The sequence below is a fragment of the Fusarium proliferatum genome, assembly GCF_900067095.1.
Source record: "Fusarium proliferatum ET1 genome assembly, contig: FPRO_scaffold001, whole genome shotgun sequence".
NCBI lineage: Eukaryota > Fungi > Ascomycota > Sordariomycetes > Hypocreales > Nectriaceae > Fusarium > Fusarium proliferatum.
In genome coordinates this window covers 594784-621832 of record NW_022194790.1, presented here as the reverse complement: position 1 = coordinate 621832, position 27049 = coordinate 594784, and the positions used below count along the sequence as shown (strand labels likewise).

At 50.6% G+C, this 27049-nt stretch overlaps 11 protein-coding genes across 11 annotated transcripts; 3 read left to right on the top strand and 8 right to left on the bottom strand.

Moving 5' to 3' along the window:
* Positions 1-125: 125 nt before the first annotated feature.
* On the bottom strand, positions 126-1969 carry FPRO_01908 (putative isocitrate lyase; the record flags this gene model as incomplete). Its single annotated transcript, XM_031226250.1, has 2 exons — positions 126-1519; positions 1567-1969. 2 exons carry the CDS (start codon positions 1967-1969, stop codon positions 126-128), a joined length of 1797 nt encoding a protein of 598 aa, XP_031074565.1.
* Positions 1970-2991: 1022 nt separating this feature from the next.
* FPRO_01909 (putative methylcitrate synthase) lies at positions 2992-4516 on the top strand (the record flags this gene model as incomplete). Its single annotated transcript, XM_031226239.1, has 3 exons — positions 2992-3039; positions 3096-3970; positions 4021-4516. The coding sequence occupies 3 exons, from the start codon at positions 2992-2994 to the stop codon at positions 4514-4516; spliced, it is 1419 nt and encodes a 472-aa protein (XP_031074564.1).
* A 206-nt stretch (positions 4517-4722) lies between these two features.
* Positions 4723-5295, bottom strand: FPRO_01910 (uncharacterized protein; the record flags this gene model as incomplete). The annotated part of the gene is made up of 1 exon (XM_031226228.1): positions 4723-5295. The coding sequence occupies one exon, from the start codon at positions 5293-5295 to the stop codon at positions 4723-4725; it is 573 nt and encodes a 190-aa protein (XP_031074563.1).
* Positions 5296-6065: 770 nt separating this feature from the next.
* Positions 6066-7288, bottom strand: FPRO_01911 (related to putative glycosidases; the record flags this gene model as incomplete). The annotated part of the gene is made up of 3 exons (XM_031226217.1): positions 6066-6387; positions 6447-6573; positions 6622-7288. 3 exons carry the CDS (start codon positions 7286-7288, stop codon positions 6066-6068), a joined length of 1116 nt encoding a protein of 371 aa, XP_031074562.1.
* Positions 7289-8326: 1038 nt separating this feature from the next.
* Positions 8327-9145, bottom strand: FPRO_01912 (uncharacterized protein; the record flags this gene model as incomplete). The annotated part of the gene is made up of 3 exons (XM_031226206.1): positions 8327-8542; positions 8593-9035; positions 9091-9145. 3 exons carry the CDS (start codon positions 9143-9145, stop codon positions 8327-8329), a joined length of 714 nt encoding a protein of 237 aa, XP_031074561.1.
* Positions 9146-10766: 1621 nt separating this feature from the next.
* FPRO_01913 (uncharacterized protein) lies at positions 10767-16780 on the top strand (the record flags this gene model as incomplete). The annotated part of the gene is made up of 8 exons (XM_031226195.1): positions 10767-12255; positions 12312-12819; positions 12882-13632; positions 13680-14861; positions 14920-15128; positions 15182-15398; positions 15446-16603; positions 16652-16780. The coding sequence occupies 8 exons, from the start codon at positions 10767-10769 to the stop codon at positions 16778-16780; spliced, it is 5643 nt and encodes a 1880-aa protein (XP_031074560.1).
* Positions 16781-17306: 526 nt separating this feature from the next.
* Positions 17307-17846, bottom strand: FPRO_01914 (uncharacterized protein; the record flags this gene model as incomplete). The annotated part of the gene is made up of 2 exons (XM_031226184.1): positions 17307-17320; positions 17372-17846. The coding sequence occupies 2 exons, from the start codon at positions 17844-17846 to the stop codon at positions 17307-17309; spliced, it is 489 nt and encodes a 162-aa protein (XP_031074559.1).
* A 1116-nt stretch (positions 17847-18962) lies between these two features.
* On the bottom strand, positions 18963-19776 carry FPRO_01915 (putative rho3 protein; the record flags this gene model as incomplete). Its single annotated transcript, XM_031226173.1, has 5 exons — positions 18963-19330; positions 19386-19475; positions 19523-19572; positions 19622-19672; positions 19724-19776. The coding sequence occupies 5 exons, from the start codon at positions 19774-19776 to the stop codon at positions 18963-18965; spliced, it is 612 nt and encodes a 203-aa protein (XP_031074558.1).
* Positions 19777-20837: 1061 nt separating this feature from the next.
* On the bottom strand, positions 20838-21971 carry FPRO_01916 (uncharacterized protein; the record flags this gene model as incomplete). The annotated part of the gene is made up of 1 exon (XM_031226162.1): positions 20838-21971. The coding sequence occupies one exon, from the start codon at positions 21969-21971 to the stop codon at positions 20838-20840; it is 1134 nt and encodes a 377-aa protein (XP_031074557.1).
* A 958-nt stretch (positions 21972-22929) lies between these two features.
* FPRO_01917 (putative ribosomal protein S14 precursor, mitochondrial) lies at positions 22930-23407 on the bottom strand (the record flags this gene model as incomplete). The annotated part of the gene is made up of 3 exons (XM_031226151.1): positions 22930-22992; positions 23042-23213; positions 23301-23407. 3 exons carry the CDS (start codon positions 23405-23407, stop codon positions 22930-22932), a joined length of 342 nt encoding a protein of 113 aa, XP_031074556.1.
* Positions 23408-24102: 695 nt separating this feature from the next.
* Positions 24103-26949, top strand: FPRO_01918 (putative beta-glucosidase; the record flags this gene model as incomplete). Its single annotated transcript, XM_031226139.1, has 1 exon — positions 24103-26949. The coding sequence occupies one exon, from the start codon at positions 24103-24105 to the stop codon at positions 26947-26949; it is 2847 nt and encodes a 948-aa protein (XP_031074555.1).
* Positions 26950-27049: the final 100 nt, after the last annotated feature.

The window sequence follows — 27049 nt, the reverse complement described above, 5'->3', positions numbered from 1 at the left end:
AAGCGTGCCGTCACTCGCGAGGATGAACCTGGCTGATCATATACAACATCATTTGTAAAGCATTCGTCAATATACAAAAAGATACCCAAACTCCGATTCATGCTTTTCCTTCTCTTAGCCTCCCTCTAATGGAACTGTCCCTCAGTGTTTCCCTCGCCCATACTCTTACTGCTTGAGCTTCCACTCTGGATAGCGCCCAGAATACCATCAATGTAGCTTGCGCCACTCCACTTCTGATGTGTCAAAACATCGCACTTAAGATCCTTCTCTCGGCGTTGCACAATATCAACATAAGCCTTCATACCATCCTTCTTAAACTCGCGCGACAGCTCAGTTGTGATTGTAGCGTTGGAGTGCAGGCCAGCAAGGGAAATGAGCTGCAGAACGAATCCTTCACGGGCAATGTCCCAGATGAACGACTTGAGAGTCTCATCGGTGAAACCGTGAGCCATCCAGTTGAACGAGGGAGAGAGGTTGTACACGAGGCCCTTGTTGGGGTTGACCTCGCGAACAGCGCGGCCTAGCTTAGTAGCTACCTCGACGTTGGGGTCTCCTGTCTCAACCCAGAGAAGGTCTGCGTAGGGGCTGAATGCAAGAGCGCGCTTGGTAGCCGCCTGCATGCCAGCGCGGTAGTGGTAGAAACCTTCGCGGGTACGGGGGACGTCCCAGTTGAAGTACACAGGCTCCTTGGTGTACTTGTTTGCAAGGCCGCGACGGCGGGAGATACCCATGTCGCGGTCCTTCTCGGTCTCGGCGAGATACTCGTCGATCTTGGCTTGTGAAACGCCCTCCTTCTTCATGTGTGCGACGGCAGCTTCGTCAAAGGTGACGAGCTTGGTGTTCTTGACCCACTGAGCTTCAAAAGCATCGATCTCAGCGCCAACAGCACCCTTGGCCTCCATAGCCTGGATGGTCTCAGCGAGAGGCTCAATGGAAGGGTCCGAAACACCGAGGATGAACTCGTGGTCGCGAACATCAATAGCTGATGAGAGAAGCTTGCCGGACTCAGAGTCTGTTCGTGCAATGACGAGGTTCTCACAGCCCATGACATCCCACTGAAAGCGCGTAGCAACAAGACGGTTGATATGTTCTCCGATGGGAACGAGAACCTTGCCCGCCAAATGACCACACTTCTTTCCACCATGGAGCTGATCCTCAAAGTGAACAGCCGCAGCACCATTCTCAGCAAACAGCTTAGCGAGCTTAAGAACAGCAGACAGACCACCATGGCCAGTATCACCGTCTGCGATGATAGGGCGGAGGTAGTCGACGTATGGTGTCTTTGTGCGCTCCTCGGCTGTCATCTTGCGACGAAGGTCCCACTGCTTGCGATCGTGCATGTTCTGCGCCTTGGCTAGACGCTGGACTTGGTTTGGAACGGTGTTGTAGGGGTAGTCGCCGAAGTCGGGGGATACCTCGTTGGTAGAGGTCAGGAGAGAGGAACAGGCCCAGCCTGAGATGTAGAGGACTTCTTGGTGAGGAGCTTGTTGGGTCATTTGAACAGGATCAATTGCGCCCACTACAAACTGTTAGCTGTGCACTTTTTGAGCATCGTGGGAGACTTACTGGTATGAATAGGCTCGCCCTTGGCCACGCGCTCTTGGATCAGATTAAACAGCTTCTGCGCCATGACAGAGCTAGGATACTGAACCTTCTGCGTGCCCCTCTTGGACGCAACATCCTCCGCGCTGTACGGCCTCTTGATACCCTGATATCTCGGCGACGCCCACCACGCCTCGATCTCCTTCACGGTGGCTTCATACAGCCTATCCTCCGCCTCGCCGGCCTTTTGCGACTCTGGCAGAAGCTGGAATGCGTCGGCGGGTTGTGAAGCGTGCGTGCTGAGCTGCGACATCTTTGCGACGGGGGTGGTGGATATGGCGCGGATGGCGAGGAGGGGTGCTAGGCTTCGGGGCTTGGAAGCGGAGAGGAGGCGCTGGGGAGCTCGAGTTGATAGTCTGCGCAACATTTTGGGTGTTGTTGTGAGGATGAGAGAGGGAGGAGGAGGAGGATGTGGTGAAGAAAGAGGTGGTGGTGGTGGTGGTGGTGGTGGTGGTGGATAGATCGGGAATAACGGAGTGGATGAATAATAAAGTCGAGCACTTGCGCAGGATGATTTGAAGCCCGTGATAGCTACAAGACCAGCCAGCGCCTACGACAAAAGATGAAAAGATTAAGTCCAGTCAATACTAATGTTATTCTAAATGAAAGAAAGCTTCTTCTAATATCTCTAATTTATCTATTGATCCCACTGCTGAGCCATCATGACAACAAAACCCAAACTCGATGACCGACCGGTTACCGACCAACAGCTCCAGTAACCGAGCAAACCAAAATTATACGTCCCTTATAAATGCTTGACAAAAAAGCAGCTTACAAGTTGGAGACTCATCGCATGTCAGCAAAGCCTTGGTTAAGAAGCAGCATTGCCGACGAATTGGCCAATGGGTGAGCTTGTACGGCAAACAGTCGCGAAGCTGATTGGCTGAGATGCATGTTTGAGCCGTGGCATTCAAGTCGGTTCATGGCGGGTTTCCTCGGTTGGAGTCGCCATGATAACCGTGGGATTTGGCCTCGATGGGAGACTTTTGGTGGACAGCACGGAGTATTTTCAGAAGATGATTGCGTTTTGAGTATCACTAGAGCCTCCTCTGTTCTATAGTGCACTTTTTATATTCATGAGCATATCGTGAGACTGTCGTCTTCTCCGCACTCACTGCGTCATAACAGTTGAATTCAACCCCGCATGACAAAATAAACGTGCAAACTGCCCGTCAACAACTCTCGTTGGATGCCCCCGCTCCCCCGGCTGTTACCCCAGATTCAACCAGAGGCACCCCCACCTACCGCTTCAGCTCGTTTACCACTGGGAACCCTCGGCCCAACTCCCTCCTCATACTTGATCTCTTCTACTCCTCATATTTGATCTTCTTCTTTTTTTTATTCTTTCCTTACTCCAATCCTCTCTGTATCCCCTCCTCACACATCACAATGGCTCTCAACTTGACATCCTCCCGCAGGGCTCTGGGCTCCCTCAAGGTAAGCTACCAACTTACATGTGATAAAAGAACACCAAAAGCTCACACATTTTACAGCCCCTCACCCGTGCCGCTTTCTCAGGTGTCCGCGGCTATGCCACCGCAGAGCCTGATCTCAAGGCTACTTTGCGTGAGGCCATCCCCGCCAAGCGCGAGCTCCTCAAGAAGGTCAAGGCGCACTCTAACAAGGTCCTCGGCGAGGTCAAGGTCGAGAACACCCTCGGCGGCATGCGCGGTCTCAAGGCCATGGTCTGGGAAGGTTCAGTCCTCGATGCCAACGAGGGTATTCGCTTCCACGGCCGCACCATCAAGGATTGCCAAAAGGAGCTCCCCAAGGGAAAGACGGGAACTGAGATGCTCCCCGAAGCCATGTTCTGGCTCCTCCTCACCGGACAAGTTCCCTCTGTGAACCAAGTCCGCACATTCTCCCGCGAACTTGCAGAGAAGGCGCAGATTCCAGAGTTCATCTCAAAGATGCTCGATGACTTCCCCAAGGATCTCCATCCCATGACACAATTCGCTATGGCTGTTTCTGCGCTCAACTACGAGTCCAAGTTCGCCAAGGCTTACGAGCAGGGTCTTAACAAGGCTGATTACTGGGAGCCTACCTTTGACGATTGTATCTCGTTGCTGGCTAAGCTTCCTACCATTGCTGCCAAGATCTACCAGAACGCTTATCGTGGTGGTGGTGCTCTGCCAGCTGAGGTCGATCTTGAGCAGGATTGGTCGTACAACTTTGCTGCTATGCTTGGAAAGGGTGGAAAGGAGAATGAAAACTTTCAGGATCTTCTGAGACTTTACCTTGCTCTTCACGGTGATCACGAGGGTGGTAACGTTTCTGCCCATGCCACCCACTTGGTTGGAAGTGCCCTGTCGGATCCTTTCCTGTCTTACAGTGCTGGTCTCCAGGGTCTCGCTGGACCCCTTCACGGGTAAGCTTCTCTTCCCCTCCCAACGGTGAATATCTACTAACATGTCTCAGTCTCGCCGCTCAGGAGGTTCTCCGATGGATCATCCAGATGAAGGAAGCCATCCCCGCCAACTACACCGAGCAAGACGTCAACGACTATCTCTGGTCGACCCTCAACTCAGGCCGCGTCGTCCCCGGCTACGGCCACGCCGTCCTTCGCAAGCCCGATCCCCGCTTCGAAGCCCTCATGGACTACGCCGCCGCGCGCCCCGAGATCGCCAACGACCCCGTCTTCCAGCTCGTCGAGAAGAACAGCCGCATCGCCCCCGAGGTCCTCAAGAAGCACGGCAAGACCAAGAACCCCTACCCCAACGTCGATAGCTCTTCCGGCGTCCTGTTCCACCACTATGGCTTCCATGAGACGCTGTACTACACTGCCACATTTGGTGTTTCTCGTGGTCTTGGACCTCTGGCTCAGTTGATCTGGGACCGGGCCCTGGGTCTGCCTATCGAGAGACCTAAGAGCATTAACCTGGAGGGCATTCTTAAGCAGGTTGAGGGTCAATAAGAAGAGAGATACCCAAAAGAAAAAGGTGGGATGATCATATAAGGTCGTTGAATGTATATAGCGTCGTGACAGAGTAGCCTATGATTGACGATTTGCTTGACCAACTGTTTTCTCCCGTGATTTTGATGTTTGTGTGAATCGCATATCTCATTAGTCTAATTCTCACTATCCTCTTCACTCTCAGTCTATAATCCTCTGATATTTGTCTATGCCAACACCTTTTCCAAATGATCAAAGTACAAATCATCCCTCAACGCCTTTCCATTAACAAGCCCCTCATACGGAAACGGACTCTTCTCCCCCGTCTTTACATATCCCCTTCTAACATACCAGTCAATCAACTCCTTTCTCGTCCAGATAACCCACATCGTCATGATTTTTGTTCCCCAGTTCCTAACCGCATAGTTCTCCGCATACCCAAGCACCTGCTTTCCAATCCCGCCAGCCTGAAGTTTCGGCGACACGGCGAAGAGGCCAAAGTAAGCGCGCTCAGAGTCTTTCTGAACAACCTCGCAGCACGCGACGAGACGGGGATCGCTGTCGCCTTCTGGTGTTGAAGTTCCAGACGAGGAGGGGGAGCTTGTGAATGCGAGTATGACTGCGCCGTTGGGGTCGGTGATTTTGGCGAGGAGATCAGCGGAGGATATGCGCTCGTCGGCGAGGAGGTCGGCTTCTGTTGTCCAGCCTGCGCGGGAGTCGGGGCCGCGGTAGGCGGACATTACGAGGGCGCGGAGAGGGGTGACATCTTGTGGTGTTGCGGGGCGGAATGTGAGAGACATTGTTGGTGAGTGAGAGTGTGAGTTGTGAATAGCTTCAATTTGGTGTGAGATGAGATGTTGTCGCACCCTCGCAGCTTTGAGAAAAAGTACACCTCAGTTGAGATAAAGTGTATGGCTAATGAGGCGACAATTGACGAAGAACACTTGCTTGCTTCAATTGAGGGCTAAAAGAGAAGAATGAGTTTGAGAGAACAAGTTGTCCAAGATCAACTGGACTTCTCGAATATTTAAAATATTTAGCTCCGATGCAGGAGGGTCCCTTTTCTGTCACAGTCTTTAAGCTGTATCGGCAGTTTGCGACGGTCTCTGTCGCATACGCCCTAGAAACGACTCAATTGACATTTTGCCATCCAACGTCAAACCAAGCATCGTTTAACTTTGACAAAACGGGAGTCCATGTGGATCAATTCCCACCATTCATGGTTCCATGAACTATCCCGTTTTGTTAATTCTATACGACAGCCCTACGGCACCATTCTTGGTGATGAACTTGTATGGATCGTCCGTTCAATACCACGTCGACCATGGTTATCAATCTGAACCGATCGCGGAGATTTATAATAAAGTTGAGTAAGTTTACAATGCATCTCAATTGATCAACGCCAAACCTGCTATAAATATCCCTGTTCCTGTGTAGGTTTTCTACAGTATATGTAACTTGAACCAAACAAAAGTGTGTATATGCCATTACAAAAAAAGAAAAATAAGAAGCAACATCTAAAAAATCTGGAAAAGGAAAACACAACTCTATGTTTTTAAACCCGTCTACTCTAAGCAGCATCCTGAGCTGGAACCTTTGAGTACTTGGCAGCGCTGTACTCGAAACCCTGGTTCGTTGTGTCCTCACCGGCACGGTAGGACATGAGATCGTGGTTCTCGGCGGCGGCCTTGTCGTTGGCCATCTTGGCCTCGTTGGCACCCGCGGCGCGTTGGCGCCAGAAGTAGAAGCCTAGAGCTCCGAGGCCGATGGCTGCGGCGCCGATGCCGCCGGCGTAGATTCCTGTCTTTGTGCCGGCGGGGAGGGCTTCCCATTTCTCGGAGGTAGTCTTCTCGGGTTCTTTGAAGAGGGCTTCGTAGGCGGTTGAGTTGCCCCTGGTTGTGGTTAGTATGAGATCCTGGGTGGTAGATTGAGAGGATTGGAAGTGACTTACTTGACGATTTCAATGCTCTCCCAGCTGCCGGTCTTATCGCCGTAGACGTACTCCTTTCCGGTGCTGGCATCTTCAACGTAGACACTCTTGACGTGCATGGTGTAAGGACCCTTTCCGTAGTCGGTATCTGAAAATTGTCAGCACAACTCAATGTCTTTAGAGACACGCAACTTACCACCACCAGCCCATTGACGAGTTCCCTCAGGCATTGTAGGATCACCCGCAGCCCAGATTCCGATGCTCAGTCTCATGGGTGTCTGAGGATAACTATCCATATCATCCTTAGCAACAACCGTTCGCACATTCTCTCCGTCAATGTACCACTTCAGCTCATCCTTCGTCCACGTCGTCGTATAGTTGTGGTAGTCCTCCTGCATACCACCCTTGACATAGTGCCACCCCGCCTTGGTAAAGTCCTCAACACCCTTTCCGTAGTAGTTCGTCGAAGCATGGGTGTCATTCGCGCCCAGAATCTCCCAGTCGACCTCATCCAGATCGTCGCTCAGCCACATCATGGAGCTGATGATTCCAATACCGGGAGCGGCCTTCATGACGAGTTCGGTGCGGCCGAAGAAAAAGTAGAACGCAGTGCGCAGAGTAGGCGAGTCGCCCTGCTTGGCGACGGTGAAGGAAGCGCCGTCTTTCTCATCGTAGGTGACGCGTCCGACGTGGTTGTCCCAGTGGTCGCTGGAGGGGGTGTCGTTGAAGTGCCAGAGATAGCTGGTTCCAAAAGCCGGGTTGGGTTTGCAGTCTGTTTCGTTGAGAGGGTTGCAGTCCGAGGTTGTCTGAGCAGCCGCGAGGCCAAAGATGGCGGCCGCGGGAAGAATGTATCGCGAAAGCATGGTGATTTAACCGATCCAAGTTCAGTGTCTGTCAAAATGAAAAAGAGAGAGGTAAAATGAATGATATGAAGAAGTGAGTCGAGTCTGTCGAGATCAAAGGAGTGAATGGGTGATGAAACGAATGAAACACCCAAGGATCAAGCAATATGAGATAGACAGAGTGACTGACGGACAAGGAAAGAAGAACAACTCAAAAGGAAAAGAGGAACTTGTTGATCTACCTACTCAAAGAGCACGCATGAATAATGAGAGAGAGAAAAGAAATGGAGAGAGAGAATAAAAGCGGCAAACGGCAGAAAAGGAGACAAAAGAGTGCCAGTACCGAAGACCCATTCTCGCAGGCCAAGCATGACAGGGCTCTCAGGAGGCCATCGCCAAAACCTCTAGATCGAATGGGCCTTGATTAATTTCAGACCACTCAGAAGGCCTGCATCTAAACTGCGCCGGCGTGTCACCTACAAGGGGACATGCGACGCGCCAAGACCTGGGCGGGAAGGGCTTTTACAAGGGTTCTATCAGTGTGTCCATGGCTGCGTCGCTGAAATTAGAACCAGGATATAGGACTGGCTAACGAATTGGCATATCCACTTGAGAAATCTTGGCTGGATTGAAATTTGAATCCAAAGAGAAAGAGAAGCTGTTGCTAAATATGAACACGGCATGGCAAATGGAAGATTGGTCGTAGATCGACAGGGGCAAAGGGGGGCGGGAAGTGGGATTCTTTTTATTGGCGCTTGGTGAGCATGCAAGATCTGGAAATTGGGACTAGAGGGACGAACTAACTAATGCAGCAGGAGGCTCTGCATATTCGGGTTTAAACTTTTTGGATTCATGATAACCATAACATAAAGGGTAACTCAATTTGCACTCATTCTCACAACCTTCTCTGCGAATATCAAGTCAATGTTTCCTAAGTTTCGGATACATTAATCTTGATCCTTGCATTGCCATTTAAACTACCCCATTGCGAGGGCAAGGATCGTGCGGTCAGTCATTTATCTTGGGCTATACATAGCCCACCCAACCTTGATCTTAGTCTTAGGCCTTGCTGGCAAACTTGGCTCTCACTCTCTTGCTTGACTCGATGACCAGGTCCTCGTCGTAGATCTTCAGGACGCTAGGGTTCTTGCTGATGGCTTGCGCCCACTTGTAGAAGTTGGGGGTCTCTTTCTCGAGGCGGGAGAGGAGATTGGCTGGTAGGAGGCCGTGCTTGGCGAACGACAGCAATCGAATGACGAATGGAGCAATGAGGACCTGTTTCTCGTTAGCTATCACAATCATCCCGGGTCTTTTGGCTTGGGTACCTCTGCAAAGGTGAGCTTATCGCTCCCGTTGAAGAAAGGCGCCGCGTTCTTGAGGAGAGGCTCAACCTCCTTGAGAATACCAGCAACGGCATCGTCCACGGCCTGGTTAACCTCGTCCTCCGTCTGAGCCCTGTAAATAGCCTTTCCGATATGCGCCTGGACCTTGTTCGAGTACGCATCAGCGAAGAAGGCCACCCTCGCTCTGGTCAACGGACCGTTCTTGTCCGTCGACGCGGGGAGGAGATGGCTGGGATACGCATCTGCGAGGAACTGGGCGACGATGGCGGACTCGGTGATGGTCTCGCCGTTGTAGATGATGGTTGGGACGAGGCCGCGGGGGTTGATCTGCAGATACTCTGGGGTTCGGGGTGTGCTGAGATCAATGATTTCCTCCTTGACGGGGAGACCAAGTTCGGCGAGGGTGATGTGTGCCCTGTGCGCGACTGCGGGGGCAAGAGGTCAGCGGAGTATATGATGAACGCGATATGATATACATACAAGGGCACGCGTGGTTGGTGTAGAGAGTGATGTCTGCTTGAGGTTGAGAGCCCATTTTGACAGTAGTGTTGATACGTCGAGTAGTAATTTGCTTGGCTAAATTGGACGAAAAGAACAAATTCCGAGCAGGACTTGTTGCAAGTCTTGTAGTGAACAACCCCGCCATTTCTCTATGTGCGGGATCTCGGCAGGAGGCAGCGAAGCATTATTAATTCAATTGCATCGGCAGTTCGCTATATTGCACCATCGGCTTTGAGATAGGTCCGAAGCGCGCGGGTGGTTGCGTCATTTCGGGTGTTTGATTGATAAGGCGCCGCGCGGGGTGATGCATCTTGTGTAACTTTACTCTCCATTTGATGTTGGTTTGATGCAGTGAGGCTTGAGTATTTGATGGTTTTGGTTTACTGTGGTTATTTCCAGATGGAGTAATTGCTCATGGGATTGATCGTCGCTAAGCTTCTGACGTGAGACGGGAGATGGCGCCGCACTAAGAGCTGTAGGGTAAGTCAAGATTTGGACAACCTAGGGGAGCAATGAAAGCTCAGCATCTTGGTCCTAAATGGCTTCTAGAGGGGTTTAAGAAACACTGGGGTCCTCAAAAGAAACCCTGAGGTTCTAAAATGCTTTCTCCGATGCTAACGTCTAGGAATTGGCCTCTTGGGTGGATTCTATTGCTGATTTCGGACATGCTGATGTGGATCGCGACACTAATACGGAGGACATCTAGACTACCTTAAAGGAACACATATTTTGGAATACCACAGATTCATGTTCAGTTCTATTCACAAACAATATTTCGAATTACACGAGTGCTAGAAAGCCAAGGTCAAGTTCATTTCTTCCTCGAGAGGAGTGAATGAAAGAAGCTGTAGTGATCAAGACCTTGACCCTAAGCGATAAAAATACTTAGGTAAATCTAGTCTAAACTTAGGGGACTCTCTTCTAAGTTTATTTTGATCCCCTGCCTATAATAAGGTTCGGTGTTTTTGTCCCTTGAGGGAGTCCTCGAAAGGCAGGAGCATCCGATTGCCTGCAGTGATTCACGGCCATAAGGGCCGGAATCAACAGTTCCAAAGAACTTATCGTTTGCCTTGCCTTTCAAAGCTACCAATACATTCTCATTCTCTAATCTCCATCAAAGAATCCATGGAATATGGCCAGCGGTGACAGTGCACCTGCTTCATGCTCCAAGGACGGCGAAGCCGTTCGGAGGGGAAGTGGCAGTGACAACACCATTAACGAGAACTAAGCCATGGATGGATGGGTATGACCAAACCCCATCAAACAAACAGAAGCCTATCATATCAGGTAGAATCCTCAATGTCAATTGCTCTAATGAGTGAATGCGCGCGTTTGCTCCGTCGCCAGTGACGGCCAGCTGCATCTGGCACTGCCGGAGGCCCTCCACTGACTAAACACTGTTAGGTAGCCAGTTGAAAGGAGTAAACAAGCTGAGAGATTTAGCAAAATCCTCCCTATCTACCTGTGAAGTGCTTTAACCCTCATCCTACACCATTTCTTCTCCTATCTTACACACTTCCCTGAACCCCTTTGCAACAGCAACAGCAACAGCAACAGCTATCTGCATCTCACTCTCAACAGAACCTGCAACCTCAATCAACGTACACATCACATCTGTCTCAGAATAATCAACTCTTTCCGCGTCCCTCGGTGCCATGTGGAGAGGAGGGAGCTGGAGAGGAGGGAGCTGGAGAGGAGGGAGAGGAGGCAGTCGCCCTCCTGGTCCGCGAAATGAACCGAATGAGACCAGAGACAGCAGTAAGCCTTGCTTTCACTTCCAGAGAGGACAGTGCAAGTTTGGAGAAAGCTGCAAGTTCTCTCATGATGCCAGCAGCGCGGCTGGACAAGATCGTGCCAGGGACAAGCCATTTCGTCCTGAAGATCTTGGAAGCCGTGAAGAGTATTACGAATGGAAGCGTCTCCTACGCAAGCCCACACACGACTTCGACCCATCTGACGCATTCCAGCTTGCTGATAAGCTCTGGAAAGGTGCTCGGGAAATTCTAGACGGCGACAATCTGGAGAAACACCAAGAGCTGGCAAGAGAACTTGTCAAGGACGCTTTCCATGGTCCAGAATGGATCACATACGTTTCCAAAAACGCAACATTTACCGAAAGCAATCAGCTCATGTGTGTCAAGAATCTTCTCAAAGTCATCACTCATCCTTCTATCAAACCGCTATCCATCGACCCCCACGTTGGCGCCATGTATGTCTTGCTGGGAGGCACCAACGGCGAACAGGGAATTGCTCTTTTGTCCCGCATGTGCAATAGACTCTTGAGACACATCAAAGCATCTGGCGGATCACCGGGCTCTACCATCAAAAGTATGGTTGACGTTATTATCAAAGCATTTCATGAACTGCTTAGCAAGGTCCAACGAGCTCAGTTCTCGGATGGAACTCCCGGGCTTCTCAAGTCATTGGACAAACTTGTTGATGAGTTAACTGAGAGCGCATCAAAAGCCGACCTAGATGGACTCAAAACTCGCCTGGAAATCATCAAGAGAGTCGTCTCTGGCTCAACTGGCCGTATTCTTGCAACGCAAGATGCATCAAAGGACAGCAGTAAGGAGCCAAAGCTCGTCACCTCTTCGTTCCCCCAAGCGGTAGCAATTCCTGGCGGTCGACATGACAATGATTTTGCAGATATCTCCGATGTATCACTTCTCCCAACCCAAGGAGAGATTACTAGCGTGCATGAAGACTATCTGCCTTCGACAAACTTCCTCCACCCACACGTCCTCCGAGATCCCATGCAACGATATATCGACTCGATATTTCGACTTGTCCGACACGACACACTTGGCCCAGTGAACGATGTTCTTCGAGATGTTCTTGCCTCGGACAATGTCACGACTGCCCGGTTGACCGACAGAAATAGTCAGGCACAAGTCTATCACTCGTCAATTGTCTCTCGTATCTTCATCCATGAGAGAAGGGGCCTTGAAGCGATCGTCTCATTTGCTGCACCAACCTACATTGCCCGGAAGTCGCCCGCAGACCAACGAGACTGGTGGCAAAGATCTCCTCGACTGGGAGAAGGCACACTGTTATGTTTTGTCACTTCTGACACGGAGCACCAAGATCAGAGGCTTCTTTTCCTACAAGTTACCTCCAAAACAATCGAGTGGAGTCCAGCAAGTCGGACACAACGAAGAGTGCTCTGGTGTCCTATCGCAGTGCGCCAAGTATCACAGTGAAGTTAGCAACGCACAAGCAGAGCGATCTCAACTTTCTTGTTCGAACTTTCCGAGAGAACGTCGGGGGTGTCTTGGTCGACTTCAACGGAATCATTCCTGAGACCTTCATACCGATCCTGAGGAACCTACAAACGATTAAGCGCGAGAACCACATTGCCTTTCAGAATTGGATCCTCCCAGCTCCCGAAGGAGTTCATCCCATGCAGCCGCCTTTGTATGCTCGTAAAGCTAGGTTCATGTTCCCGCTCCGCTCCATCACAAAAGGCGGCAACCGCAATATTTACCTGGATCCTAACTCAAAGCTTGAAAACATCAACTTGAAGGAGATCGAAGACGCGACGGGGCTGGATCATGGCCAATGTCTTGGCCTGGTTGGGGCCCTTACACGGGAGTATGCACTCATCCAAGGTCCACCCGGAACTAGAAAGTCCTATCTCGGTGTACAGCTTGTCAGAACTTTGCTTGCTGTCAAGGAACAAGCAGACTTGGGGCCAATTCTCATCATGTAAGGCACTCAAAGGATAATAGTATGAAAGGAACGGGCACGCTAACGAATATACCAAACAGATGCTACACAAACCATGCGTTGGATCAATTCCTTAAGCATCTCCTCGATGTCGGAATCGATGCCATTATTCGCATTGGCGGACGTAGTGTCGCTGAAGAACTTGATGGCAAAAACCTTCGGACTGTCAGCAGAGAAACCCCGAAGACACGGGTCGAGGCTCAGATTCTAGGTGAGGCCTACAGCGAGCAGGAAAAGTCTTTGGAATCCGCCGCTTGTGCATTGGGTACGTTGGTCAAAGCCCGCAGGGGAGCGAGCTGGGAGGGACTAGAACGACACATACAGTCTAAGTATCCCCTGATCTATCGACAACTGGGCCGGGTAGACGATGAAGGTTTCGAGATGGTCAGCAAGGATCCTCTCAAAACCTGGATGGGAATCCGACCTCCGCCAACAACAGACTGGCAAACTTCTCTGGAAGACATCATAAAGCTCGCAGAGGAAAGCGTTCATCTCCTACCACCAGCAGAGCGTTGGATTCTCGTGGAACATTGGCTGGAAGAACTACAAGAGGACCAGCTTGGCATGCTGTACGAAGCTCTCGACGACTTTGACGGGCACCGCAAAGCCATATACCGAACACACGATGCTGTCGATGAACGAACTCTTACTAGAGCTGATGTCATTGGAATCACAACAACTTCTTTGGCTGGACGCATCGAGTTGTTGAGAAACTTGGATTTCAAGGTTGTTTTGTGCGAGGAAGCGGGTGAGCTGAAAGAGTCAGACATCATCTCTTCCCTCAAGTCTGGCGTGGAGCACTTCATTAAATCGGCGACCACCGACAACTCCGGCCACAGATCAACAACTTCAATCTGAGTCTCGAGTCAGCTTCAGGACGGTACTGGCAGCTGGATCGCAGTCAATTCGAGCGACGAGCTACTGGTGAGCCTGGTCTTGCTCCAGCACCATTTGACCAACTCAACGTCCAACGCAGAATGAGACCCGAAATATCGCAGCTCATCCGACGAGTTTACCCCAACCTCGAAGATCACACTAGTGTCAATGATCTTGGTAATGTCGTTGGCATGCGCAAGAACTTGTTCTGGCTTGACCATAATCATCCAGAGGACACTGGGGGTGATGGAACCCGTGTCAAGTCGCACAGCAACGTGTGGGAGACCGAAATGGCGACTGCACTCGTTCGACACCTTGTTCGACAAGGAGAGTACAAAACTGAAGACATCGCGCTTCTCACTCCTTACACTGGACAGCTCCAGCAGCTTCGTGCCGCGCTAGGCAAGGATTTCGAGATTTGTCTGAGTGACCGTGACATGAACCAGCTTGCACAAGAAGGATTCGAAGATGACTCCGCAGAAAATGGAGGCGACAGAAAGATGATCGAGAAGAAGCAACTCCTCCAAACCATTCGCCTTGCCACAGTCGACAACTTTCAAGGCGAGGAAGCCAAAGTCATCATCGTATCCCTGGTTCGAAGCAACGCACAGCGCAAAGTAGGTTTCCTTCGTACAGAGAATCGAATCAATGTTCTTCTCAGCCGAGCCAAGAACGGAATGTACTTGATTGGAAATTCCGAGACCTATCTTAACGTCCCGATGTGGGCCGATGTTCACCAGCAGCTCTCTCTGGCTGATTGTGTTGGCAATGAGATTGAACTGTGTTGTCCTCGTCACAAAGATACCCCTCTCACATGCTCTGAGCCAGCAGATTTTGCGTTGAAGAGCCCTGAAGGTGGCTGTATTCTTCCCTGTTCCCGACGACTCGAACCATGTGGCCATCGATGCCAGGCACGTTGCCATTCAGAGACGCTTCACGATGCGTTCTCTTGTCAGCAGCCTTGCCCTCGCATCAGAAAGACATGTGATCACGAATGTCAGAAACTTTGTGGCGAAAGATGTGGTCCTTGTATGGTCAAGGTCTACGATATTCGACTTCCGTGCGGCCACATCAAACAGACACTGAAGTGTTACCAAACACTCGATTTGGCATCAGTAACGTGTGATGCGCAGGTCGAAAAGACTGTAGCCCGCTGTGGCCACACTGTATCTGTCCATTGCTTCACTGATGTTAACTCTGAAGGTTTCCGTTGCCCCCAGCCTTGCTCTTACATACACTCATGTGGCCATCAATGCACTGGGACCTGCTGCAGATGTAGCAATGAACACGGCGAGGTGGCTCATCGGAGCTGTAGAAAGAAGTGTGATCGACCTTACGGCTCTTGTAATCATAGATGTACTAGCATCTGCCACGATGGGAAGCCATGTGGTTCATGTCAAGCGCCTTGTGAGGTATGTTTATTGTACATTTGCAGGAGTGGGATTGGAAAACTAACGTCTTTTAGGTTCGATGCCCACACTCTGCCTGTCCTTCGCCTTGCAACAAGGCGTGCGCTCCGTGTATCGAGAAGTGTACTTGGGCTTGTCCTCGTCAAGGATCTTGTTCAATGCCGTGCTCAGCGCCATGCGACCGCCTCCCTTGCGATGAATGATGCACCAGAGTACTTCCCTGTGGTCATCAGTGCCCAAGCTTCTGCGGAGAAGATTGTCCCGTTGGTTATTGTCAGGAGTGCGGCGATAAAGGTGAACAGCGAGTTGATCTGCTAGAGTTCCTATCATATGCCGAAGTTGATCTAGACGAAAGCCCGGTCGTGGTACTGAGCTGCGGCCACTTCTTCACTGGAGAAACCCTTGATGGTTTGGTAGGTCTGGATGAGGTCTATACCAGAGACAGAGAAGGGAGTTTCTGTGGTTTGAAGGATATCGCCGGGTCTCTTTCGACTAAAGTACCTTTCTGTCCAGACTGCAAGCGACCGATTCGACAGTTCGCAATCAAGCGATACAACCGACTCATCAACCGAGCCGTCATGGATCAGATCTGCAAGCGATTCATGATCACAGGCCGTGAGCAACTTGATAGCCTCGAACAGCAACTTCGAATTCTCGAAGACAAGCTTGACTCCAATCGTCAGGCCTATGGACTCAACAATGGGGTTGGCGTACTACCAAGTAAACGATACGAGGGACTGGACAAGCTCACAGCGGTGGGCAAAGCTCTTGTGAAGAACATGAATGAAGAGAACCAGCCTACCAAAGTCCTCTTCGACGCGATCGCGACTTCTCGCGCCAAGGCTACCGGTGATTCGGTGCCTGTCATTCGACGGATGGAAGCCTTGAGTCTCTCGCCACCAGCTTCTGACAGCCAAATTGTTCTGGGGGCAGACCTCCTCGTGATCAAGGCTCTGGAGATAAAGCTCAAAGATTTCATTACTTTCCTCAAAAATTGGAAGGACACGGCTGGCGGCGACTTGCTTCGAGGATGGATTAAGGAACAAACTATTCCATCAATGCCCAAAGTACTACGCTCTTGCGAGAAGCTCATTGAACAAGCCCAACAAGCCAAACTTCCTCGAATCGTCGTTGCGGCAACTTTGGCATTTGCTAGAGTTTCTCAGCTACTCGCCTGGCGGTCACAGGCCGCTGACAAGTCTTCAGTTCAAAAGTCTGAGGAAAAGAATACAGAGGCTGTTGAGGACCGAATGAACACTGCCCGCCAACTCCTCCACAAAGCACTAGAGCATTGTTCCCAGCTCGGGAACAGCGATGAAATGAAAGAGCGAGCTCAAGCCATGCTTGGACTTTTTGAACCTCGTTACGAAGAAGTGACACCCGAGGAACTGGCGTCGATCAAGAGTGCCATGGTGAGTGGCAGAGATGGCATTGCCACTCACTCTGGGCACTGGTATTGCTGTGTCAACGGGCATCCTGTGAGTTCTAATCCCAAACTTAGCTACTTTTCCTAACTAAATTACTAGTTCGCGATCGGGGAGTGCGGTATGCCAATGGAGGAAGCTCGATGTCCTGAGTGTGGTGCGGGTATCGGAGGTCGTAACCACCTGGCGGTGGATGGAGTAACTCGTGCTGAGGACATGGAACAATCTTGATTGTTGGATACAGCCTTTTCGTATGAGCTTTGGATGGATTAGAAAGGTACATCAAGGTTTTGGTACGTGGCCTGGACATTCAGGCCAGTGGCATGTGAGATCGGCCACCATTGGAAAATTGTCCTTGGAAACGGTTCACCGTTTTTGAACGCAATGACTCTTGATTATACGGCGCTACGTAGTTAAAAACTTTTTATTGAGTCTTGTAAACTAACTTCCTGGTGAAAGTGATGATTAAACCACGTGTCGTCTATAGCATAGCGTTTGGGCTACGAGCTTCTGTTACATATTACAAGCAAACTGGCATGTGACAAGAGATTTATTAGAAACACTTTGGCATGGATTTTGGGCGCTTCGAAAGACGCATATGGTTATTAAAATGTCAGTTACTCATTTAGAACGCTGCTTCATAACTCCTTGATAGCTCCGTCGTATACGTGTGCTTGTCTTCTCATACAGTCATAATACAGAACAAGATTACTCATACACCCCACTGGTTGCAGTTCTCTGTTTCTTTGGCGGATTTTTAATATCCGTGGCCTGTCAATATGTCAGCGTCCAGTTCAATCACACATCATCACAAATACTTACGTCCGAGAGACCGTCCCATCTTAGACATCTCCTTAGCCTCCATCTGCTTAACCTTGGCCCTCCTCGAATCCTCCTTCGCCTCAACCTCCAATCTCTTAACATGCTCCCTGGCCTCCCTCACACTAAGTCTCGCCTCCTCCAGGGCACGATCAGCCTCACGCTCGGCCCTCTCAGCATCCTGGACTCGCTCCCTGGCCTCCAGCACAGCAGGGTCATGCTCGTTGCGGTTTCCGCCCAGACGAGACAAGAAGCCACCGCCGTTGGAGGTACGACGGGACGGGGAGCGGGATGATGAGCGCGAGTGTCGACGGTCGTAGGAGGAGGCTGAGCCGCGGGAGTGGCGGTGGTGGGAGGATGTGGATGTTCGTGTGGAGGTGGGCTCGTGACGGGATGAGGAGGAGAAGAGGCCGTGCTTGCGGGGGGGTTCCTCGCGGATTGGCTCTGGGGAGGGCTCACGACGACCAAAGAGACCCATGATGATGATTTAGAGTGGCAGGTTATAAGTGTAGTGTGTAAGTCACGGCGTAGTGTGAACCGTGTAAGTGGTAGTGGATATCGTGTAAGTGATGAGTGAAGAAGTGGATAGTCTGGAGAATAAAAAAGAAGCTTTTGATAAGAATCTAGGCGTCTCTTGGCCTCTATTTCTATTACTTCGCATCCCTACCTCTGATGCCATTCCCAACTACGATCGCCCAAGCTTCAAACCTGCTTTATTACCGTGACGTCAATGCATGCGCGCAGGGTCGCAAGGGTCCAGCCAATCACGATGTGGAGATGACGGTATCAGTGGCGTTGACGGTGATGACATTCAGAGCATCAAGAGTGACATTTATTGGTGTAAGAAAGATGATCAGTTTGGGATATGATGTATTAATGCCTCTGATATCATACCAGTTTGAGGGGTGCTGAGTGGAATGTAACACGGTTGCCAAGCAAGATGCGAGGATTCTAGTGTCGACGTTGCATGTTTAGAGTTTATCAACGGTTACACTCCGCAACTTAATTGACCGTCATCATCAATCTCATACAGTAGCCTACGATCTCTGTGGATCAAAAGATCTACAGTCCATCCTCTTCTCAATGCTTGGCCTCGCTCTGTCGATATCTCATCGTGCTCCTTCGTCAGCGTGGCTGTGCACTTTTGCCCCTCAAAGTCTCAGCACATTGGTCTCACCAAAAGACAGAGTCAGAGCCATATCATCAAGACACGCGATAAATGAACAATTGAAGACACAAAAGCAAATGCCGTGAGGTGAAATCGGTAGACATAAAAAAAATAAAGTATTTGTAACTAGAGCGCGACAAAATGACTCCCTCAAGTAGTCTACTCCTCCCGCTAATTTGCCTCGCATTCCCGAGCGAAAATAGCATGTAAATAGTAAATAGCAGAAAAACAACGCACAACACCAGGGTTCCCTATGTGCTTTTTGCCGCACGATATATACAGTGAAAAATACCCATGACGGGCTAAAAATAAACCATGGGTGCCGAATAGAGTCCACATCCCTGCTTTCGTTCGATCACATTCGATGGGATGACAGGTAGGTCTTCGTATTCGATATTAAAAACGCTCGTATCGATCGTATCATGTTCACATAACCGTGCATCCGCCCTCCTCACGATCCTTCTTGACGCTGAGCGCAACACGCGCCGCCTCGGTGAAGGCCTCGTTGACACCTCTGTTCTTCATGGCGGAGCACTCAAGGTACCGGAGGGCGTTTATGCGGCGCGCCACCTCGAGGCCCTGGTCGTAGTTGATCATGGGGCGCTTCTCGCGGGGTTCGCCTGATTCGTTCTCCTCTTCCTCGCCTTGCTCGCGGAGATCGCACTTTAGTGCTACGAGGACGAGTTTGGTGCCGGGGCAGTTGTCGGCGATCTCGCCTACCCACTTGGATTCGACGTTCTCGAGCGAGTCTTTGCTGTCGACGGAGTAGCAGAGCATGATGAGATCTGTGTCGTCTGCAGAGTGTTAGTTCAGTTTGGTTGGAGTTGGTAGGTATCGGGAGGTAAGTACCGTAGGATAGGGAGCGTAATCGGTCGAACTCTTCCTGGCCTGCTGTGTCCCAGAGGGACAGCTCGATGTGTACATTATCGACAAAGATGTCTGCGTTCGTTAGCGATGCGTGTACGCAGAAGAGGCGTGTATCGTACCGTGGACGTAGTTCTCAAAGACGGTGGGTTCGTAGACAGTAGGGAAGTAGCTACAATCAATGAGCCTCTCTCTTCACGTGCATCTCCCTGAGAACATACCCTCTCGTAAAGACGTTCAACAGCGATGTTTTTCCACAAGCACCATCACCCCTAAATCAGATCAGCGCAATGCCCTCCCATTCCTCGTCGTATGTTACGCACAGCAACACCAGCTTTCGCTGCACAGTTTTAGATCCTCCACAAAGAGCAGGCATTCTGACAAACGTGATTCAAGTCGTGGGTTTCTCTTCGTAGGTTGCAGAAGAAAAAGGAAAAGACGGCTTGGTTTTTCGCGTCGTTTGAAATAAGTTGAATCTCGGTTCCGTGCAGGGCCCTGGCGTGCGCAGATCGAATTCGCAGGCGAGGAAGAAACCGTTGGCAGATATCGATAGACGGCAAGGCGAATTGATCCGTTGAATGTAGGGGTTAGGAAATGAATGGTCGTTTTTCCAGGTCGCGGAAGAGGAATAGAGATGCAAGGTTGTGAAATGGAAGTTGAGGTCAGAGAGAGGCCAGCGCAAGGGAAAATGGGGGGCACTGGAACTCTAGGCCTTGGGTCCTCTCGAGCAGTGGAGTCGACAGCGAGGAAAGCGGGCAGGGATTACCCATTTTCGGCGCCTCTTGAGGGGGGATATGCAACCACATGACAGAATAAAACTCTCCCAAATGCCACTGTAAGTTAGGGGGCTTGTTTCTGTCTCTCTTTAATGTGTCCCCTTTTTTTCTGCACATCCTGTGGAACCACTTTCTCTTTTTCTTGCAGTAGCGTCGACCCGTCACGTTAATTGGCTCTTTCACCCGTCGCTACCAAGATTGCCTCTTTTAAAGTCCCGGTTCAATTGAATGCGCCAAAGAGGGTTAAGCTCCGAGTCTTTAATTCGATAGTGTTTAGTTCGATGACACTGATGCTACGTCGTAAATCATTGCGAATAACTAATCATGTCCTGTGCATGAGAGAGAAGCGGTACCTGAAACTTGTACCTGAATTTGAGTTGAGTCGGGTGCAGTGACGATTCATGGTGGCTTTGCGACTGAGTCGTAACATCAATGTGGCTTCGTTTATTTTCCGCCCGCAGGAGCTGTAGGTATCACGCGGAAGAGGCGATATTGCAACACTGGAAAAGCCAGCTTGCTCAATATTGGACAAGAGACTTGTTTCTATTCAAACCTTGATTCGGTTTGTGCCGACAACTCAACCTGACAGTACCAATCTAATCATGTCGTTCAAAACGTAATTGTGCAACTTAACAGAGGCCGCCCAATGTAGAATCCATTTCTAATCTTCGTCCCTTTGATATCCACGACGCGATCCGCCCATACGGTCCGCAAGGCCCTTGTGGCTTGCTTGTTGATGCAGCTTGTTGATGAAGCTGCGATCACCTCCACGCTCTCGAGCCTTGTCGTCTGCTTCGCGAAGTGCTGCCTCCTGTTGTTCCAGTGCCGTAAGACGCTTTGAGCGATCTTCGTCAAGCTCTGTTGCTGCAGACTGCATGGCGGCTAACTTGCGCTGCCGCTCTTCCTCCTTGGCTTTATCGTCTTCTTCGTTGTATCGGGGCCGCCTGTCGCGAGAGTCGGGGTAACTTCTTCGGAAATCCCTTCGACTTTCGCGGGGGCGCTCGTCGCGTGGTCGCTCATGACGAGAGCGGTGCTCACGTCTAGGTTCTCTGTCCTCTGAATCGTCGCGTCTTCGCCGCGAACGGTCATCTCGACTATCGTCTCTGCGTCGCCTGTGCCGATCTTCTCTTGAATCATCGCGGCGTCGTGGGCTTCGCGATCGCGAATCAGAGCGTCGTCGTCTGTGGTGTCTATCGTCAGGATCCGCGCTGCGATGACGATGCCGCCTTCGGTGCCTGTCGTGTCGGTCTTCTCTCCTCCGTGACTTTTCCTTCTTCTTCTCATCATCAATTCCCATTGAAGATAATAACTGTCGGCGCTTAATCGGGTCGTTCATCATGGCTTCGTACGCAGCTTGTTCTTGTCGCTTGATAGCCAGTAATGGATCGTCGCGAATCTTTGCAGCTGTATCCCTCGCAGTGTTCGCATTCTGCAGCGCCATGAAACTCTCCGCCCCCGCATCCTTCTCTAACTTCTTATGATCTGTGCCCTTGATAAGGTTGTCGATACGCCGCTTGCCCAGCAAGTAGGCTTCTGATTCTTCTGTCGTGCCACCTTCTCCGTCGTTGGGGCCTTGGTACATCCAGTCAACGCGATCAACGCGCTTCTTCCCTCCTGCAGCCTCGAGCTTTCGTTGGACTTCTTCATTTTTTAGTTCCTCTTTGATTTCGTCGATACGCTGTTGTGTTCGCTTGCGCTCGGCGAGGGCCTTTTGCTCTTCATCCCAAACGGCCTGTTGATTGCGCCGCAGCGCGGGATGGAAGGACTTCTTCAAGTTGAGATCACCTCCACCCATTTCGACGATCCTTTTGTGTGAATGTTGGGGAAGAAGAGGGGACGAACTTTGATGATGATGTGGAGGGAGGAAAGTTGGTTGATTTGATGCATGAGTGTAGTGGAGTGGCAGTTGTAGGCAACCGGGCGCAAAACGAGGAAATGCATGGGCCCCATATTTATTTTTATCCTCGAAACTTAGACCAATGATCGTAGATGACAGAAAGACTTCGACAGACTACCGTAGAGTTGGGGAACTCGCTGATGAGTTTATTTTGACGTCCTCCAATACAGTCGCAGGTTACTTTACTCCCCGAGGTTATTCTCGAGGTTATCCAGCTTTTTAGCATTTGTATCGGTAAACCAAACCGCGAGACTCTTAAACCCGGCCGACACATCAGAGGTCAACCACCAGACAGAGTTCATCTGCCTGAAGACATAATAGCTGCCTTCAAAGCAAGTCACGAGGCATGGCGTACGCCTCCTCAGACACAAGCATAACCCAGTGTGTCTGTTTCTTGTTCACCTCCGGTCTCCTTGCCCATGCCCTCCGCAGCCATGGACTTTCGTTTCCCATGAAGCTCAGTCCCATGCCATCTCTCTGGTCCTATGCTGCATCAACCGTCAGACATAAAACATTCATTCACCTCACTGAGACCAACGTGAAAGTAACGGTTTAACTTATTTCGTCATGTATTGTACAGTCGTGCCTATGATACCCAAAAGATCGCAGCACCCTCACCATTGCGTAATCGTACATTTCTCCTTGTTACTTGTTGATAACGGTTCGAACTCGTGGACTGCAAAAATCGAAGAGCAGCCTAGTGGGTGAAGTATTTTAGGTGCGGAATGAGAGAAGGTTTATAGGTTCTAGGACGGATACCACTCGACCACTCTTCGACACAGGCAATAGAGTGACTTTGGTATATGAGGGGTGTGTAGTCGTACATTTCCTCTCGTTCGTTTCTGTCCCCTGGTCTTTACCAACTGGCTCGCTTCACACCAGGCAAGTTTCCAGCCATAGCCTCCATTCGGAAGTTGTACTACAATCGTCAGTCCAATCCTCAATCCCTCGTTCCTTATCGGACTTACTCGAGTCATCTTGAAGTCACTCAGCACACCACGCCCTTGACCACCCATAATACATCTGTTTCGAATCTGCGTTGGTCGAGTGTAGCAGTGCATCTGTGTCAATTGGAGCTGAGCCTCGGCGCGGACTCGTGGGGGGAGGGTCGTGTTGCGAATAATGTATCGGAGAGCTTGTCTATCGGCCTCGAGTTAGCCTTTTCCTCTTCGCGGGTAACCTTTCCGATTGAATGTTGCATTGTGCGGCGGGGAAGAGTTTGCGCACCTCTCGGTCTCGTGGGCCTCAAAGACCTTTCGCTTTGTGTGGTCGCGCAGGGTGCGGACGTTGACGAAACAGCCCAGATCGAGCTTCTTGGCGCGGAACATCGACATGGTGGGCGGTTTGGACGGGGATGTCGATGATGAAGCTGTCGGGAGATCTTGGATTGACGACGAGCCAAATTCAAGATGGAGTTTGGATTGCCGAGGATTAGCCGGCCCTCTCAACTCATGCGCTCTTAGGCTCTAAGTCGAGTCTGCCGACAGAATTTGTCAATGCAAATTGCTCCTATTGAAGTAATTGGTGAGTTAGTGGTCGCTTGGATGAATTTCTTCAGTATTCTTCTCATCTTTTGTCATGTAACTCCAAGTGATGTTTTGATTGTTCTTGATTGGCTCACTCGTATGGGCGCCGAGTGCTAATTATCCAGGCTGCAATGAAATAGACTTCAGCATTGATTTAGAGAATCAAGCCTGTGCGGCGCTGCTTCAAAAGAAACATATGGCATCAAATAGAATTGAAAAGTGAATTTCACAGTGAATCTTTAAAACTATTTCACTTGATCTTTGGTGCATCGAGCTCTGTGCCTGATCTAAACCTCATTGATCTAGGGTATTCATTGTGGAGTGGTGATCCCCAAACCGTCCAGGGGATGCTTGGCCTGGAATGCGACGTGACGCAGCCTCTGGTCTTGGTACGATTAGCTAACCGTGCATCTGCAATAACCCTGAACAATCAGCCTGATTCCTTCAACAATGGAGTTCATGTCTCACATCTAACCACGATTCTTAGCTGATCCGTTTCCATCATGGATCACAGCAGGGAGAATCTCCTCAACGGAGCCGACCGTGCTTCTTTTGACACAAGCGACGATTCCGATGCTTACTCTGACATTGACGCAACTGATTATCTCAACAAGAATAAGAATTCTCAATCTGAGGCTGCGGGTAAACGGCGTCTACGATATCTTCGGAGCTGGCGCGCGAAGAAATGCTGCTTTACCGTCATTGGCACTCTGGTAGTTGTTTGGCTTGTGATCTCAGCGATTGGAGCATTTGCCTGGAAAAAGATAAAAGTACCGCCCGTTGAGGGAGACTCACCACCATGGTATCCCAGTCCCAAAGGCGGTACTTCGCAAAACTGGGCCAAGAGTTATGATCGGGCTGCTGAGCTGGTTGGTAAAATGACGCTGGCTGAGAAAGTCAACATCACCACTGGAACAGGATGGAGCATGGGTTTAGCAGTCGGCACGACTGGCGCCGCCAACAACGTCGGATTTCCAGCTTTGGCATTGCAAGATGGACCTCTCGGAATACGGTTCGCTGATAATGCGACTGCCTGGCCGGCTGGTATCACAGTGGGTGCCACGTTCAACAAGAAATTGATGTACGAGCGTGGAAGAGCTCATGGCAAGGAAGCCAAGGGCAAAGGCGTCAATGTCATTCTCGGCCCGGCCATCGGACCTCTTGGACGAGCGCCCGCTGGTGGAAGAAACTGGGAGGGCTTTGGACCAGATCCTTATCTGCAGGGCATTGCAGGAGCTGCGACGATCAAGGGAATACAAGATTCTGGCGTCATGGCGACGATCAAGCACTTTATCGGCAATGAGCAGGAACATTTCCGCCAAGCATGGGAATGGGGTCTTCCGAATGCCATTTCATCCAACATTGATGATCGCACGCTCCATGAGATTTACGGATGGCCGTTCCAAGATGCTGTCAAGGCTGGTGTTGCGAGTGTTATGTGCTCGTATAACATGGTCAACAACTCATATGCCTGCCAGAACTCAAAGCTCTTGAATGGAATCCTCAAAGATGAGATGGGATTTCAGGGTTTCGTCATGTCGGATTGGTTGGCGCAGAGATCTGGTGTCGCCAGTGCTCTTGCTGGACTGGATATGAGTATGCCTGGCGATGGTCTCAAATGGGCTGATGGTGAATCGCTCTGGGGTCCTCGACTTACACAAGCTGTTCTGAATGGGTCGCTGCCCGTGGACCGACTGAACGACATGGCGCTTCGAATCGTCGCGTCTTTTTACCAACTTGGTCAGGATAAGGATGAGAACAAGGGACCGAACTTTTCGTCATGGACGTATGACAAGAAGGGCAAGCTGGCACCTGGCAGTCCTTCGCCCCAAGAGGAGCAGGTAGTCAACCAGTACATAAATGTGCAGGAAGACCACGCTGAGCTAGCTCGTCAAATTGCCATCGAAGGCACTGTTCTTCTCAAGAACGACGGTGTACTGCCTCTGAGCCGTGAGGGCAACTTGGCCAATCAACCCGAGAAGAAGAAGGACAAGATCAGGATTGGTATTTTCGGCGATGATGCTGGTCCTGGAAAGGGACTCAACCACTGCCCCGATCAAGGCTGCAATGAAGGTACTCTCGGATCGGGCTGGGGCAGCGGTGCCGCCGACTTCCCATTCCTCGTCACTCCCGTCGAGGCGCTTCGAAAGAACTTCAAGAAAGACAAAGTTCAAGTCACCGAGCATCTCTCCAACAAGATCAAAGACCCTAAGAAGGTTACAGAGCAGGATGTATGCTTAGTCTTTGCCAACTCAGACGCCGGTGAGGGGTATATGTCCTGGAACAGTGTTCGAGGTGACCGCAACGATCTCAATCTCCAGAAAGGAGGCGATGCACTGATCATGGAGGTTGCGAACCTTTGTGGTGATGGAACAGGCACGACTATCGTGGTCATTCATGCTGTTGGGCCTGTTGTCATGGAGAACTGGATCAACCACCCAAGGATCAAGGCTGTGTTGACAGCTAATTTGCCCGGAGAGGAGAGCGGCAACGCGATTGCGAGCATTCTGTTCGGTGACGAGAGTCCCAGCGGAAAGCTCCCGTATACGATTGGCAAAGCTCTTCCTGATTACGGCGAAGGCGCTCAGATCTTGTATCTCCCCAACGGAGTCATTCCGCAGCAAGACTTCAAGGAGGGACTGTACATCGATTACCGACATTTCGATAAGCACAGCAAGGACCTTCGATATGAGTTTGGCTATGGCTTGTCGTACACCACCTTTGAGTTCAAGGACTTGAAGATCTCAGTGAAGGAGGCCGTTGCAGGACTTCCGGCCTCACGTGTATCGCCCACGAGCGCAGCGCCACCCAAATTGGATGACAAGATCCCCGATGTCCAGGAGGGCCTATGGCCCAAGAACATTCGCAAGCTGAAGAAGTGGATTTATCCCTACATTGACTCATCTGACGACATCAAGAAGGGCGACTATCCCTACCCTGATGGCTACGATATCGAACAACCGCCCTCACAAGCTGGAGGTGAAGAAGGCGGTAACCCCGATCTCTGGAAGACTGTCGTCACTGCCTCCATCACCGTCAAAAACACAGGCTCCATGGATGGCAAGGCTGTTCCTCAGTTGTATCTCTCGTACCCTGCGACATCAAAAGTTGATCATCCCGTTCGTGTACTGCGTGGGTTTGAGAAGGTCGCTCTGAATAAGGGCGAGAGCAAGAAAGTTGAGTTTGAACTGACGAGGAGGGACTTGAGTTACTGGGATGTGGAGGAGCAGAATTGGAGGGTTACAGATGGAGAGTTCACGATTGCCGTGGGCGAGAGTTCGAGGAACTTGAAGGTGACGGGTACGTTCAAGTCTGATGGTACACCAGGCAATTTGATCATCGAGGGCTAGCAAAATTGTATCCCCGGGAAGCCACTTACACATGCACATCATGAAATGCAAACAGAATGATTCATCATAGCAATCAATTTCATTACTTTTCCATTGTCAA